This window comes from Myxine glutinosa, chromosome 5, assembly GCF_964187855.1.
Source record: "Myxine glutinosa chromosome 5, kmMyxGlut1.1, whole genome shotgun sequence".
Classification (NCBI taxonomy): Eukaryota; Metazoa; Chordata; class Myxini; order Myxiniformes; family Myxinidae; genus Myxine; species Myxine glutinosa.
This window is the reverse complement of record NC_136265.1, coordinates 185816250-185833067: the sequence shown is the minus strand read 5'-3', so window position 1 is coordinate 185833067 and position 16818 is coordinate 185816250. Positions and strand designations below refer to the sequence as shown.

Below are 16818 nucleotides of genomic sequence, written 5' to 3'. Positions count from 1 at the left end.
CCAGAGGCCTGAGGTGTATACGCCCTCACAAAAAGGCAACCATATTATATGATATTTTAGGTTACAATTGTGGGTGGAGTTGGGCCAGCTGTCCAACCAATAGGGAGAAGGCAGCCCATCCAAGCATACAAATACAAAAATGAACAACCTCTTATATTATATGTGTATATATATATATATATATATATATATATATATATATATATATATATATATATATATATATATATATATATATATATATATATAGTGCCTATAGAAAGTCTACACCCCCTTTCAAAAGTTTCACCTTTTGTTGCTTTATAGCCTGGAATTAAATTGTATTAAAAATGCAGACTTTTTCCACCTTCATTTACACATCGTAACCCACAACTTTCCAACAAATTCTACAAATTTCAGAACATTAATTAAAAATCCACAACTAGATTATCTTGGTTGGATAAGTGTCCACCCCCCTTATACTAGCAATTGTAAATTATCTCCAGTGTAACCAATCACCTTCAAAATCACACTCCAAGTTAATTGGCCTCCACCTGTGTTCAATTGTCATGATTCTGATTATTTCAGAATAAAATCAGCTGTTTTCATCTGTTGATGAGGGAGTGGCACGTACCATTTTTGAAGTCTTCAGTACGACTCGGCCAGGATCCGAAACCATTAAACCTTCGACCTCGGAGCTTACATTCAAAGGAATAATTACAGATTTTGGCTTTCACAGTGGAGCAAAGGTGCTGTGACCCTCTCCAGGATACTTGCCTTTTTTACCTGACTTCTGCTACTTCCTGTGTCTTGGATGTTTTCTTGTTTTTTATTTTGTTTTGCTTTATCCTTTTCTTTTTCTAACCTTCCCTTAGCCTCTTACTCTCATGGTCTGTGCATTTTACAATGTCTAGAGTGGCTTTATGCCTTGTTTGGGGGCGATTTCCATAAAGATTTTAAAAACTTTGCATACACGTGACCGAAGAGCATATTTTCATTACTAGTGAGCATCATTACATAGCATAACGTAGCATCATTACATGCTACGCACGGGTGGGAGGCCAGAGGCAAACAGACAATGCAGAAACGGCGAATGCTAAAGCATGAAACCAATAAATTCCACATTCCTGTAGCACCTTCAGTCGCACGTCAGACATGGACAGCAAGTTCGTGAAGGACTTCCATGAAAAACGTACCCGTTGGCAAACAAACGGGTACGTTTGTTCCATACCCAGTCAATGGTGAATCTGGCTTTGGCGATCCGCGAATTCACGTTTAGAAAGTAGAAACCGTGACGGCATTTCGTCATTCACTTGAACTCGATATCTCTTTTTTCATTCCAAACAGCATAACTCCAATCACAAATGAAATAACATTAATATAAAAAGTAAACTTTTAACAACATTCGTGACATAAACAAATATTTAAATCCTGATGTGAAGTCCGTATGGTTGGGTGAATACAATTACGAATTCAAAATCGTAATTGTATTCACTCAATTCCAATCATCAATTGATACTTTAACAAAACGATTCACATGATTAACGTTTTTATGATTTAACATTACGATTGAATGACGGTTGTATTTGGATATTATCAAACCCGCGCATCTGTCCACTTCCGGATTCGTTGCAGGTTCGTAATTCTCATCAAAATCTAAACAGCATTTGTAGAATTTCAATAAAAGCCGCATAACTGTTCATATCGGTAAATATTTTTCCATCGTGTTTGGAAAAACTGGAAAATTGGAAAATTAAAAAAGATGGAAATTGGAAAATTGGAAAAAAAATTGGAAAAACAATATGGCCTATTTTACTCCAGGGGGTCCCAGGATTACCCACCAAAAATTTCGTTGTGATCGGTTCAGCCGTTTTTGCGGTACCTGGGAACGGACAGACAGACATTTGGTGAATTATAGTAAGATGAATTTGAAATGATGCCATAAGTTTGGGAACTTGATCAAAACATCCATGGCAAAATTCTGGCAGCTAATAGAATATGAAATAGCCTTTGGAAGTTAATTTTTGGTTCATTCCATGAAGAAAATCCCCCGTAACCTCAGATTTCAAACCTCAACATTAACCACTTACCATAACCCCGAACAGCAAAACGACCACCACTTGTTGACACCATTTCATTGTGGGGACACCCTCAATGCCAGCCGTACCATGTCGTGGCGGCACTTTGCTTTTCACAGTCAGCAGGGACATTTTAAGGATAATGTGTTCATTATCCAATGAAGTGACGAATGTTTTTACAAACTTAATTTCAAACCGATCATGGGATCCTTTTACACATAAAAACATGGATTTTCTGCTTTGCGTTGCATCAAATGCCACTTGAATCCCTTCGCTTTGGATCACGTGCTCACAGTTACATGTAACAGGTTCACATTTCTGTTATTGTTGATGCAGTATTATTAATATTATTACCATTATTCTCTTTGTTTTCATCATTTAATAGCAACCCCATTGTGGTAAACATAGCCCATCTTTGTTCACACGGGTAAGCTCCTGGTAAACCCATGATAATAAAACAGTACAAGTAGTTCCATGTGTTTTCATGTACTCTGGCAAGACAGAGCATTAAATATGAATGCAAAGAACTGTCGGAGTAGTATATAGATTCCGATAGATCTGAGAATGAGAAATCTATATGAAAGTAGATCTGCATGTGGACACACAAACGCTCATTCACTGACACAGATTGATTACAATAGCACATCCCTTTTGGACGAGACAAAAAATTTTTTTATATGTAGAACACAAAATGATTCTACCGAGACAGGTTCTGCTTCCAAAAGCTATAAATCCAAAACCCTCAAGACTACTACTTCTGCCGGATTTGAACTCACAAAGCCTCTACGATGCTGGTCCAATGTCTTCACGACTAGGACACCACTGACAACATTGCGTCATACTCCTTGAATGAAACTCAAAATTTCTCGTTATTTTGTTTATTTTGCAATTCAACCACCTCCCCATTCTTCCCCCCTTTTCTCATTACTCCATATATGCACAACCGATTCTCCAATGGCACTAATAGCGACTGATGAAAACAGGACACAAATGTGTGGTGCCACAGTTTTGTCACAGAATGTGTCTCTTGAACCCAAGATGTGCAAAGAAAGCAGCAATCCTACAAAGATGTTATGAACTTATGCCAGAAATATAAAACAATGTCTCATAACAAGCAACCTAAAGGGTTTTAAAGAAAGATATAGGTTGGAAAAATCAGGAAGTAAAGAGCTGTTATAAGGTGTAGGTATAAAACCTGGACAAAGTGTTAAGTTTGCATCAGGTGTCATATTGAAAGTGAGATTTACGAGAATATTTTTGTAAGAGGAGTTTTTGGCCAATGTTTTTCAGGAATATAGGACAATGGGACTCACGGTCTGTGCAGAAAGCTCCGAAGTATGACGTCATGCTGCAGTCACAGGAGATGCCACCCCACTGCTGCATGCACACACCATAATTTGCACACGAATGCTCACGGCATGTTGTATCTGGAACGACTGCACACGACAGAGCACACGGAAAATATGTTCAAGGACATATTTATAGCAGGAACAGTGTAGCACCAACAACTACAGCAATGACGACAATCATAATACTAAAACAGCACTCGGTAGAGTGCATACATCCGCCAAACTGAACATTTTGCGTTTAGGATCCCACTGATAGGCTGGATCTGGATGAGGACCTCAACCAAAATACAATTCTACTTGTTCTTGTCGCCAAAACAACTCTTTCCCCAAGTATTTTTTCAAAACTCATCTCCAACTTTTTGAAATATCCCCCCCGCCTTATGTCCCTGTTCTCTACTGTTGTACTTGTGTGCTTCCCTCTCTCTCCCCATCTTGTCTCCCGCTCCCTTTATTGTATGTTTTGTGTGTCCGTTTTTTTTTTGTGATTGATGTTAGCTCTTACACGAGCCTCAATCTTGTATACCAAAAAAATAAAAATAATAATAATATATATATATATATATGTATATCGTGCTATATATCGTTTTTGGCCCCATCTCTCAATGGTGAATGATCACTTAAAACATTCTAATATCTGGATCTGGATTTGGATCTTCACCAAAATCAAATCCCTTTGCCCTTGTCACATCCTCAACCTCCCCATCAAATTGTGTCCGAATCCGTCCACAACGTTTTGAGATATCCTGTTTACAGACAGACATACAGATGAAAAATCGTTCAGAGACCGAGGACTTGCTGGAATGTACTTTTTTATCGGCCATTTTGGATCAAAATGGCAGGAAATCTATATCTATACATGTATACTCTTGAAATCTATACATGTATACTCTTGCCGGTGGTGTATAACTAGCAGCATAGCTATTTGGGCGGTGTATAACCTAACAGATCGCTGTCTCCATCGATCTTGCCAAGGCCGTAACACCTATCGGCTCAAAATCCTTTTAACTGTTAGCTTGGTAGTTTTTACAATGAAGGAAACACGTATCGGGAGTACATACGACATAGCGATTGTGAATGTGACAGCTCTTAGGCGTCTTTCGCTTCGCATCGCAGTGACGGCGAGCACCAACATGGTGGCTGTAAGATTAAAATCTACTGATTTTCACGTTTTGGGTGACCTTGAGCTTGACATTGGGCATAGAGTGTTAAAAATTGGGCACAGTCTATTCCAGGGCAAGGCAAATATGTGTGTAAAGTATGGCGATGCTATGTGCAACGATGTAGACGTAGTACTGCGCACAAACAGAAAAACAGACGGAGAGACAAACCAACCAACCAACATACTTTTTGGAACCTATTCTGGCAAGTAACAAACTCTGTCCACCTTCAGTGGCGGAGGTAAACATAACAAATGCTTTCTTCCGAATCGAATCACAGGTATACAAACATCAAACAATGCACTGAACAGAATTGAATGCACTATTTAACAGTCACTCGTTAAGAATTGCTTACAATTATCAATTCGTTTAGTTTATCTTCAGCAAAGGAGGCAGCCATTTGCACCATCATGCCTGTTCCATATCCACACAGCAAGTCTCCCCGGTACTGCTGGAGATGCTAATTCCAAGGAAAGGTAGGGTTCATGTTTTTAAGTAGAAACCAAAGGAGAGGGGTAGGATCCATAATCATTCATAATGGCCAGGTGGAGCAGGCAGATGAAAGCAACCTGAACTTCTTTTTTTTTTGTATACAAGATCGAGGCTCGTGTAAGAGCTAACATTGAATGAAAAAAAACAGAATGATCGTTTTTTTAAAGGCCATTTTTCCCCGCTAAAGCGGGGGTTAGCCTTGCAGGCCCCATGACAATCATGGTTCCCTGTTTGAGGCAATGTTTTTATGGCCGGATGCCCTTCCTGACGCCAACTCTTAGTCGCCTCTTACGATGCGCAGGGATATGGTGTATCTATTCTAAATCGGGGTACACACCGCGATCATTCATCTGAGCAAGCTGGTACTCAATTTGCCGATCTCAGAAGGATGACAGGCTGAGTCAACCACCCTGGCGTTAATTCAACAATCGACCGGGATTCAAACTCAGGATCCTAGGATCCCAGGCCTGCGCCCCAACCGCTAAGCCAACACCAGGTAAGAGCTAACATTAATGACAAAAAAAACAAACGGACACATAAGACGAAATAAAGGGAGCGGGAGACAAGATGGGGAGAAGGGGAAGCACACAAGTACAACATTTGAGAGCAGGGACATTGGGAGATCTGTGGGAGGGAGAGGGGTTGGGGGGAGGAGGCATGGGAAGGGGTGTGGGGGGGGGGGGGGTGGGAGAGGTAAAAAAAACACATGGACACTGCTAGAACTTCCAGGAAAGAAGTCGGAATTTCAAAAAAGTGGATCTGGGGTGAATTAACGGGGGTAGAAAAGATCAACGTTTTGGATGGGGGAAGATAAGAGATGGTGGTGAGAGATAATCTTTGTACTAAATGAAACAATTGTTTTTACCAACAATCCAATGGTGATGTGACAATTCTCCTGAGATTAGAATGTCTTCCTGCAGATCAGAATCAAGATTATCTTGCACTGCTGCCTTAATCTTAATTTGAACAACACACTCTATGTACCTGCCCAATCTCCTCACCAATAAGCAATTACTATATATAACACAAAATGTCCAACTCGTTTCAAATCATAATAGGTGTGTAGGTGAGTTATCACTGGCATTCTGACAAAAAAATTAAGTCATTCTATAGTTCATATGGATGGCGAGGCAATGGTAGACCATCCAATGTGATCCTTGCCTGCAATTACTATGCCACCAAAAGAACCTGCCTTCGGGCGGGCAACCAAATGGACATTATAGAGGAAATCAGATGTTGGTGAAGTTTCCATTGTATTAGAGAGGGAGGGATTGTCTGTGATATCAGATACACAGGTAAAGGGGATGAGCAAAACAACAAGCTATATCAATGAATAAGAAAGGAAGGAAAGTAAGGTCCAGTGGTTTTGGGGGATTGCAAATCATGAGAGACAGCTGGATAAAATACCTGGTATTATATGTACTAGCATCAGCTCACCTGCGGTGGGCAATTTAAACTGGTAACGTTTCCACAAAGTGACACTTTCTTTTGGAACACACTGTACGCTTGAAAAAAAACTGCGATGTACCGCAACCATATTTGGCATTGCTGGACCATAACTGCAATGTTTTTGTGCAACAAAATGACACAAAAATGTAATTTTCCACAAAATGACATGTTTTCAGACACATACTCCACCTGAATTTTTTTGGACATACTGTAACTGTAATCATATTTTACCTTTCTAGACAACACTGAGGTGTTTGTGATGTAAAACACTAATCAGTGTGTATATATATATATATATATATATATATATATATATATATATATATATATATATATATATATATATATATATATATATATATACATATATATATTATTGTGGTTTTTAGAACCCTCACTTTTGTAAATAATACTTGGAAATAATATTCCATCATTTAAAAGGTTAAAGGTTGCACCCTTAGTTAGTCCATATGGAACCCGTAGGCCACCATAGGAACTTTAGTTATTTCCTTATGTGTCAGATAAGGCTGTGTTCCCAATATGGTAGCTGAATCTGCGTTGTATCAATTAAATAAGAATAGGCCCTTCCGTTCATTTTGCAGCCGCTCTCTCCAAGCTACGCCATAATGCGCCCCTACAGTCCGGGCTTGTCTCTCCCCAAATTGTCACGTGGTTTGATTAGCAGCGTTCGCTGCATTGAGCCTTCATCACCTTAGCGCTCACTCCAAACGCCCTTGAACATGCGGTCTCAGGCTGAGGAAAAAGGGGGCGGGACACAAGAACGAGGTGTGGCCACGTCAACTCACCATCAAGGGCGGAGCCGGTGAGCCCTCACCAACCAACCAGGGCTGAGGTGAGCTCACTGGCGGGCGTGGTTTGATGAAGTGCGCATTGATCTGTGAGCGCATTATATAAGTGCACGCGCCAAGCCCTTTGAAGGACTGCGCCAAGGACGGCGCGAAGGACTGCGCCACGGACTGCTTATTGTGAAGGACTGCGCGGAGAGAGCTCGATTACCATGGACTTGGGGACTTGAGGAACTGCGTGAGGGAGCTCATTTGATACGAACTGCTTTTGATACGAACTGCCCTTTGATACGAACTGCCCTTTGATACGAACTGCCTTTGATAAGACCATTGATCGGGAGAGAGAGAGCGTTGGCACAAAATACGTATTACGTACGCCGCATCCCAGTTCCCCCGATATCTGTAAGGTCCGCTCGCGGTCAATGACAACGACGCGCTGCCGGCCCGCTTCCATCACCACCACGGCACGAGTCGGGACCGAACGAGGAGCCTGGACATCTGCTTGGACCTTCCTCCCCTACCAGCTACCATCCCGTGTGAGTGTGCCTGTTTGTCCTGGGGTCGTTAAGTTAAGACTGTATAGGTAAGCCTGCCCTGTGTCCTGCTTCTTCTTCTTCCTCCTGTATATTCCTTTTGTTTCCTCTTCTTTTGCTTGTAAATAGTTAATAAACCCACTCTTTGTTCTTCCTATTTTCTGGGTTTCCTCTTATTCGATCGCTTTCATCTTTTCTCAATTGAGTACCTGTGGCACGATTTGGAAACCGCCCAGAATCGGGTTTAGTCATTTGTTAACGGCTCGGACCGCGGATTGCTAACCGCTCGGCATTTACCATTGCGTCCGTGGTTCAAGCAGGAGTTATTTCCCTGCTTTACGGTCGGGTTAGTAAGTACGTATTTGGGACTTCATTGACCAATGACCCTAGCTAATACCGACTGGAAGGAGCGTTATAACTTCTAAGGACTCGGGTCGGTCAGTCACGGACAAGGGGATTAACCCCCCCGCCCCCCTTGATAAGGGGAGAGCTGACCCCCGAATCCGCAACATATATATAAGCGGGGCTTCAATTGGGAAGCCCAAATGAAAAGGCAAAATATCAGAAATTGAAGGCTTTTTTTATTTTAAACGATTTATATAAACATTCGTTAAATCATACCACACACAAATCATCAAAATCTAAACAGTATTTGTAGAATTTCAATAAAAGCCACATCACTGTTCATATCGGTAAATATTATTCCATCGTGTTTGGAAAAACTGGAAAATTGAAAAAATTGGAAAATTTGGAAAACCAATATAGCCTATTTTACTCAGGGGGTCCCAGGATTACCCATCCAACATTTCGTTGCGATCGGTTCAGCTGGTTTTGCGGTACTTTGGAACAGACGGACGGACAGACAGACGGACAGACATTTGGTGAATTATAGTAAGATTAAGATTTTGGGCAAGACTGATATTTCACTCTGGTAATACAATGCTAGTTGTAATGTTAGGTGGTGTTCCAAACATACAAAAGTCGGTTGGAAGATATTTCGGGCTTGTGATTAGAGGGAGAGGGGGTGTGAGAATAGACATAATGGGGTTAGAAAAGACCATGGATATGAATGAGGGATGATCTGAGATGGTGGTGAACAGCAATCTTGTGGCCCTAGAGGAAAAAATTAGATTAAAGCGGTTGCAGAAGTATGTTCCACAGGTGGGGAAAAATAGGAATGAATGCGTGGAGGTGAGCAGTGAGTCTGGATTTTGGAGGTTTCACCAGAAGGAGGTTACTGGCAGGCCACATATATCTGCTAAAACATTGGGGTTGGGGGACGGAGAGCACATAAATGGCGGAGGGCACATAAATGGCAGAGAGTCCGATAACAGAAAGGAGGTGGAAGAAGACAGAGACCACCAACCTGTCTGTGATGTGTTGGTAATAGGCCCAGAGACTAAGCTTAATCACAAGAGATTCAAATAATTTTGAAGGCCTTGGTTTCCGCGACATCAAGCTGAGCGAGATGTAAAGCAGGGGCGTCAGCGCAGAGGGGAGAGCAGTACTCCATCAATCTGTGGATGAAGGTCTTGAAGGTGGATTAAAAAAAAATCAGGTGTGCCAATCACCAACTTTCCACAACAAAGGATGCCCAATCAGTGACTAGTTTTGGAGGCAAACTCGGATTAAGTAAATGTGGTATTGCAGTGTCAGGTCAAGCAACCGGAGAAAAATTGCAGATTTTTTAGGATACCCATGAAGAAGTATTAGATAACACTTACAATTGATGGATTGATTCTAAAGGAAAACGTAAGGTTCCAGGAATCGGAAGAAAGCAACAATGATACTGATTCATAGGAAAAAAAATGTTGTTACTGATTTGTTGACATATTACAGCAACTTTGCAACATGTGCACTTAGAGGGTTAATGGGAAGATCCTGCATAGGAAGGTCACGATAAAGATCTACAACCTGCCTTGGACAAAACATTGAAGCAGTTAGCACAGTGTCAGACTGCAATAAATAAGGCAAATATAATTATAGGATGCATCAGGAAGGGCATCCAGTTTAAGTCAGAGGAAGTAATGCTCTTGTCTAAAATTATGGTTCCACCACACCTCGATTATTGCATTCAATTTTTGTCACCATGTTATGGAAAATATAGAGCTGCATTAGAGAGAGAGGGAGAGAGAGAGAGAGAGAGAGAGAGAGAGAGAGAGAGAGAGAGAGAGAGAATTGTTATGAGTTAACCCCAACTGAACTTGGTGATTTTGAGCTTTCTCGGCTGTCGATAGTCCAATGAACGTGAAAATTTGTACACGCATAGACTATCACGTAATGAACGTGACAGCAATATTTTTTTTTTTACACCATCAGTGTCCTAATGCATGAAGCCCTTATTCACATGCGTTTCTTGTGCATAAACATGAGCAAAAATTGCAGTTTTTTAGGACATGTGACTAATAAATTGTCATGTGCCGCTGGAATGGTAAGTCCTATTTGGACTTATGTGGTATCAAAATGTGCACAACACCCTGGAGAAAAAGTCATGTAGCGGAGAATTAGAAAAAATCCCCAGCGGTTGCGAAAATATTGTGAAAAATATTGAGGGGGGCCTCCCACCCCCCCCCAAACCCCCCATCCGCCAACTCCACCCCCCCCCCAATGCAGTTAAGGTTAAGGGAGGAAGGTGGGAGGGGTTTAGATATTATACCAGTGATGTGATTTGTTGATTTTGAATGCCGTGTGTAAACATATAAAATTTATTTATCGACTTTGCTTCATGCATTTCATGTACGAGCAACTGGTACCCGCCCTATGGGCGGGGCTTCGATTGTGAGGCCCAAATGAAAAGGCAAAATATCAGAAATTGAAGGCTTTTTTTTATTTTAAACGATTCATATAAACATCCGTTAAATCATATCACACGCAGATCATCAAAATCTAAACAGTATTTGTAGAATTTCAATAAAAGCCGCATCACTGTTCATATCGGTAAATATTATTCCATCGTGTTTGGAAAAACTGGAAAATTGAAAAATTGGAAAAATTGGAAATTGGAAAAATTGCAAAAACAATATGGCCTATTTTACTCCAGGGGGTTCCAGGATTACCCACCCAAAATTTCGTTGCGATCGGTTCAGCCGTTTTTGCGGTACCTGGGAACAGATGGACGGACAAACGGACAGACATTTGGTGAATTATAGTAAGATGAGATTAGAGCCCCCCCTTGTCTGTATTGTCTTTTGCCTGGATCTTATTCAAAAGCAACAAAAAGTATTAGAAAATTTAAAATGCTGAGAAATTACATTAATCGTTGCTAGCAGACGCATACACAGTTATTTGTGATGTTGCAGATGAAAATGATTACCAAGTGCAACAGCTGACACATTATTGATCATTCTGAAGAATTTGAGAAAATACGTGTCATATAGGAAGTGGCTGCAGCTCACTTACAATTTCAAGAGTGAGATGCACTGGTGGCAATTCCCCATACCCCTACCCATCTCCACACCACAAGCCATTACAACTATGCAAGAGCCACAACACAGGGGGAAAGGTGGTGACGTCTGATTGGCTGTTATTTTGTATACAGAGTTGAGGCTCATTGAAAAGCAGAAATGCAAAACAGAACAGAAAGAACACAGAGAAAGTGGAAAAACAGACCAACACCAGTGTCGAGGGACACAGAGGGAGAGTTGGAGGAAGAAAGGGTGAGGGGAAGAATAGGGGAAAAGGGAAGGACAGGAGGACAAAGAGGGTGAAAATCTGAATGCCAATTCAAACACAGCAAGAAGGGGGCTGAAAGGACAGGAAGTGAAAACCCAGGGAAGAAACAGCAATGGGGAAACAAATAGATAGGAAGATGGCGGCAGAGGGGAGAAAACACAATAACCTGGAAAGAAGTGGGTGGACCCAGGAATGGTTAACGAGGGTAGAAAGGATGATGAGTATGGATGGGGTATGACCCGAGGAGGCTGTGAGCTGCCATGGCAGGAAGAATACGGATGAACAGACTTGAGGAAGTTGGTTCCACAGGCGAGAGAAAAATGAGCAAACGAGTTGAGGTGAGCATAGAGTCTGTATTTTAAGGGTTTCACCAGAAGTGGGTTTTTAGCGGACAACGTGCACTCGGCAGAAAATGGGGGTGGGAGACAAATCATAGGAAGGGCAAGTGCAAGACCCTGGAACGAGGCAGTACAAGACAGAGAGGTCACTGATTTGTAAGATGAACAGGCCCAGAGATTCAGCTTCAACATGAGAGATTCAAATTAGTATAAGGGCCTTGGTTACCACAGTATTGATAGGAGCTAGGGCTAGGAGTTAGGGCTAGGAGTTAGGGCTAGGAGTTAGGGCTAGGAGTTAGGGTTAGGAGCTAGGGTATATGAGTTAGGGCTAGGAGTTAGGGTTAGGAGCTAGGGTATATGAGTTAGGGCTAGGAGTTAGGGCTAGGAGTTAGGGCTAGGAGTTAGGGCTAGGAGTTAGGGCTAGGAGTTAGGGTTAGGAGCTAGGGTATATGAGTTAGGGCTAGGAGTTAGGGTTAGGAGCTAGGGTATATGAGTTAGGGCTAGGAGTTAGGGTTAGGAGCTAGGGTATATGAGTTAGGGCTAGGAGTTAGGGCTAGGAGCTAGGGCTAGGAGTTAGGGCTAGGAGTTAGGGCTAGGAGTTAGGGCTAGGAGTTAGGGCTAGGAGCTAGGGTATATGAGTTAGGGCTAGGAGTTAGGGCTAGGAGTTAGGGCTAGGAGTTAGGACTAAGAGTTAGGACTAGGAGTTAGGGCTAGGAGTTAGGGCTAGGAGTTAGGGCTAGGAGCTAGGGTATATGAGTTAGGGCTAGGAGTTAGGGCTAGGAGTTAGGGCGAGGAGCTAGGGTATATGAGTTAGGGCTAGGAGTTAGGGTTAGGAGCTAGGGTATATGAGTTAGGGCTAGGAGTTAGGGTTAGGAGCTAGGGTATATGAGTTAGGGCTAGGAGTTAGGGTTAGGAGCTAGGGCTAGGAGTTAGGGCTAGGAGTTAGGGCTAGGAGTTAGGGCTAGGAGTTAGGGCTAGGAGCTAGGGTATATGAGTTAGGGCTAGGAGTTAGGGTTAGGAGCTAGGGTATATGAGTTAGGGCTAGGAGTTAGGGCTAGGAGTTAGGGCTAGGAGTTAGGACTAAGAGTTAGGACTAGGAGTTAGGACGAGGAGCTGCGGTATATGAGTTAGGGTTAGGAGCTAGGGTATAGGAGTTGGGGCTAGGAGTTAGGGCTAGGAGTTAGGGCTAGGAGTTAGGACTAAGAGTTAGGACTAAGAGTTAGGGCTAGGAGTTAGGGCTAGGAGCTGGGGTATATGAGTTAGGGCTAGGAGCTGGGGTATATGAGTTAGGGTTAGGAGCTAGGGTATAGGAGTTGGGGCTAGGAGTTAGGGCTAGGAGTTAGGGCTAGGAGTTAGGACTAAGAGTTAGGACTAAGAGTTAGGGCTAGGAGTTAGGGCTAGGAGCTGGGGTATATGAGTTAGGGCTAGGAGCTGGGGTATATGAGTTCGGGCGAGGAGTTAGGCCTAGGAGCTGGGGTATATGAGTTAGGGCTAGGAGCTGGGGTATATGAGTTAGGGCTAGGAGTTAGGGCTAGGATTTAGGGTTAGGAGCTAGGGTATATGAGTTAGGGCTCGGAGTTAGGGCTAGGAGTTAGGGCTAGGAGTTAGGACTAAGAGTTAGGACTAAGAGTTAGGGCTAGGAGTTAGGGTTAGGAGCTAGGGTATATGAGTTAGAGCTAGAAGTTAGGGCTAGGAGTTAGGACTAAGAGTTAGGACTAAGAGTTAGGGCTAGGAGTTAGGGCTAGGAGTTATGGCTCGGAGTTAGGGCTAGGAGTTATGGCTCGGAGTTAGGGCTAGGAGTTAGGGCTAGGAGTTAGGGCTAGGAGTTAGGGTTAGGAGCTAGGGTATATGAGTTAGGGCTAGGAGTTAGGATTAAGAGTTAGGACTAAGAGTTAGGGCTAGGAGTTAGGGTATAGTAGTTAGGGCTAGGAGTTGGGGCTAGGAGTTAGGGTTAGGAGCTAGGGTATATGAGTTAGGGCTAGGAGTTAGGGCTCGGAGTTAGGACTAAGAGTTAGGGCTAGGAGTTAGTGCTCGGAGTTAGGAATAAGAGTTAGGGCTAGGAGTTAGGGATATGAATTAGGGCTAGGAGTTAGGGCTAGGAGTTAGGGCTAGGAGTTAGGGTATAGTAGTTAGGGCTAGGAGTTAGGGCTAGGAGTTAGGGCTAGGAGTTAGGGCTAGGAGTTAGGAGCTAGGGTATATGAGTTAGGGCTAGGAGTTAGGGCTCGGAGTTAGGACTAAGAGTTAGGGCTAGGAGTTAGGGCTAGGAGTTAGGGCTAGGAGTTAGGACTAAGAGTTAGGACTAAGAGTTAGGGCTAGAAGTTAGGGCTAGGAGTTAGGGTATAGTAGTAAGGGCTAGGAGCTAGGGCTAGGAGTTAGGGCTCGGAGTTAGGGCGTGGAGTTAGGACTAAGAGTTAGGGCTCGGAGTTAGGGCTAGGAGTTAGGGCTAGGGGTTAGGGCTAGGAGTTAGGGATATGAATTAGGGCTAGGAGTTAGGGCTAGGAGTTAGGGCTTGGAGTTAGGACTAAGAGTTAGGGCTAGGAGTTAGGGCTCGGAGTTAGGGCTAGGAGTTAGGGCTTGGAGTTAGGGCTAGGAGTTAGGACTAAGAGTTAGGACTAAGAGTTAGGGCTAGGAGTTAGGGCTAGGAGTTAGGGTATAGTAGTAAGGGCTAGGAGCTAGGGCTAGGAGTTAGGGCTAGGAGTTAGGGCGTGGAGTTAGGACTAAGAGTTAGGGCTCGGAGTTAGGGCTAGGAGTTAGGGCTAGGAGTTAGGGCTCGGAGTTAGGGCTCGGAGTTAGGACTAAGAGTTAGGGCTAGGAGTTAAGGGAAAGAGCTAAGGCTAGGAGTTATGGATCTTTGTTCCTTTCACATTTCTTTCTACGTTTTCATACTTCTCTTTATTCATTCTAATTCTTGCTTCTTCTTTATTTCTCTCTTTCTTTATCTATCTGTCTTCGGAGAAGTGAATTCTTGCAGATTTTCATTTTCTGGAAGGTTCACTTGCCTGCGCTTGGATGGGTTTGAGGGTAGTGAAGTAGTGGCTGAAACCCGAATCTTATCCAAGTTCCTCCTGATGAGGGTAGAGGAGTAGCGGTTGAAACCCGAATCCTATACAGGTTCCTCCTGATGGGGGTAGAGGAGTAGCGGTTGAAACCCGAATCCTATACAGGTTCCTCCTGATGGGGGTAGAGGAGTAGCGGTTGAAACCCGAATCCTATACAGGTTCCTCCTGATGGGGGTAGAGGAGTAGCGGTTGAAACCCGAATCCTATACAGGTTCCTCCTGATGGGGGTAGAGGAGTAGCGGTTGAAACCCGAATCCTATACAGGTTCCTCCTGATGACTCCATATTTGCTCTTTACTTCTTGTTATTTTGGTTCCTTCTGATGACTCCAATACAGTATTTGGTTTTCTGTTTCATTTGAAAGACTTGCATGATGGAGGATGCCCAGCTGTGGCTGGCTTTGAAGGCTAACCTACTCGATATATGGTTTGCCAAATTGACTGTGTCTGATGTTGAAGCCTAAAAGTTGGAGGGACTGAACTTCAAGAAATTTATTAAACAAGTTGATGGGAGGGTTGGCCTGGTGGTCCTTTGGGATAGACAGATTTACAGTGGCATTTATCAGGATTGAAAGGCATATTCAAGTGTTGGAACAACTCCTGATTCTATCAAAGTCTGCACAGAGAGAGTGAGAGGATGCTGCCTTCTGAATCATGTAAGGACAGAGAGTGAAGTCATAAACAAAATTATATAAAAAGGAGGGCTTTCAAGATCATCATAAAGACATTTGATGAAGATGAAGAACAGAACTGGGCCCAACACATTGCCTTGGGGTACTCCAGCCTCGACAAGAAGAGTACATATGATATTACCATTGACATCCATGTGCTGAGAGTGGACAAAGTCTGCAAGCTACAAGAGGAGGTGGCATTGGATGCCTTAGGCTAATAGTTTGCAGAGCAAGATGGGGCACATGACTGTAAAAACAATATTATCACAACAGCCATCCAACATTAACCCCCATCCAATACCTCTGTCAACCCCCCCCCCTCTCCTACTCCAAGCCCACCTCCTTCCAAGTTCCCAGTTTTTCTCTCCTTAGAGTTTGCTTCTTTATACATCTTGTCAAGCCCATGGGTCCTCCCTTATCCCCTCATTCTTCCCCACATCCCTTATTCATACATCTCCCTTTATTTTGTCGCTCAACCCTGCTGTGGGTGTTACCCCCTCTCCTTCTGCTGTTCCTTTTGTTCAGTTGCATCCTGATTTGATCTGTGGTCTAGCTCTTCCACGAGCCTTGACTTTACATTCAAAAAATCTAAAAAAAACAAAACAGGGGAAGGTCGAGTCCAAAACCGAGGGACTATGTCACTGAAAAGGCAAGAAAAGAAGATGGAAAAATGTAGTAATTAAATAAGATCTAGATGACTGGAATTGTTGCAAGTTGATAGAAATCCAGAACACAATGCTGGGGAGGCTATTCATAATAGAGGCAGTGTGGGGGCGGAAGGAGGAGTCATGGCATTTGGTTCTGAGGGAAGGGAGAGTAATGCAGAAAGGGTGTTACAAAGCTAGATGGATGTTACAAACAGAGTGAAGAAGAATAGGATCAGAAACAAAGTTTGAAAAAGCACTGACTATGGTAGTTGCAGAAGAAGAAGCACAAGGAGGAGACTGCTTGACGTGTGGGAAAAAAGGGTCGAGATGGCTCGACAAAGTAGAATAAAATTAAACAGCCAGACAGCCTTGGTTGGGATGTGGTCCAGAATACTGATGATTGATGGAGGAGTGCCGCCCCAGATATGGTATCAGTATTCCATCAACGGTCTGACTTGGTATTTGTAAAGAGTGACTAGGGCATGCCCGTACGTGGGTGCCCGTTCCTTGCCAAAAAAAAAAAAGTAACGCTACCCGTACGCTCTACCCCGCCCGTACGCCCGTACGCCCGTAAACAAAAAAAACAACGC

The 16818-nt window shown here is 43.1% G+C and overlaps 1 protein-coding gene across 9 annotated transcripts in view; it reads right to left on the bottom strand.

The window, feature by feature from the left end:
• Positions 1–16818, bottom strand: part of LOC137413498 (neurexin-1-like) — a 1626023-nt gene that overhangs the window by 699557 nt on the left and 909648 nt on the right. For all 9 annotated transcript variants that reach the window (XM_078779254.1, XM_078779246.1, XM_078779249.1 and 6 more), the window contains one exon: positions 3371–3493. In XM_078779254.1, the coding sequence (XP_078635380.1) occupies positions 3371–3493 (123 nt within the window). The remainder of the gene's footprint in view (positions 1–3370; positions 3494–16818) is intronic.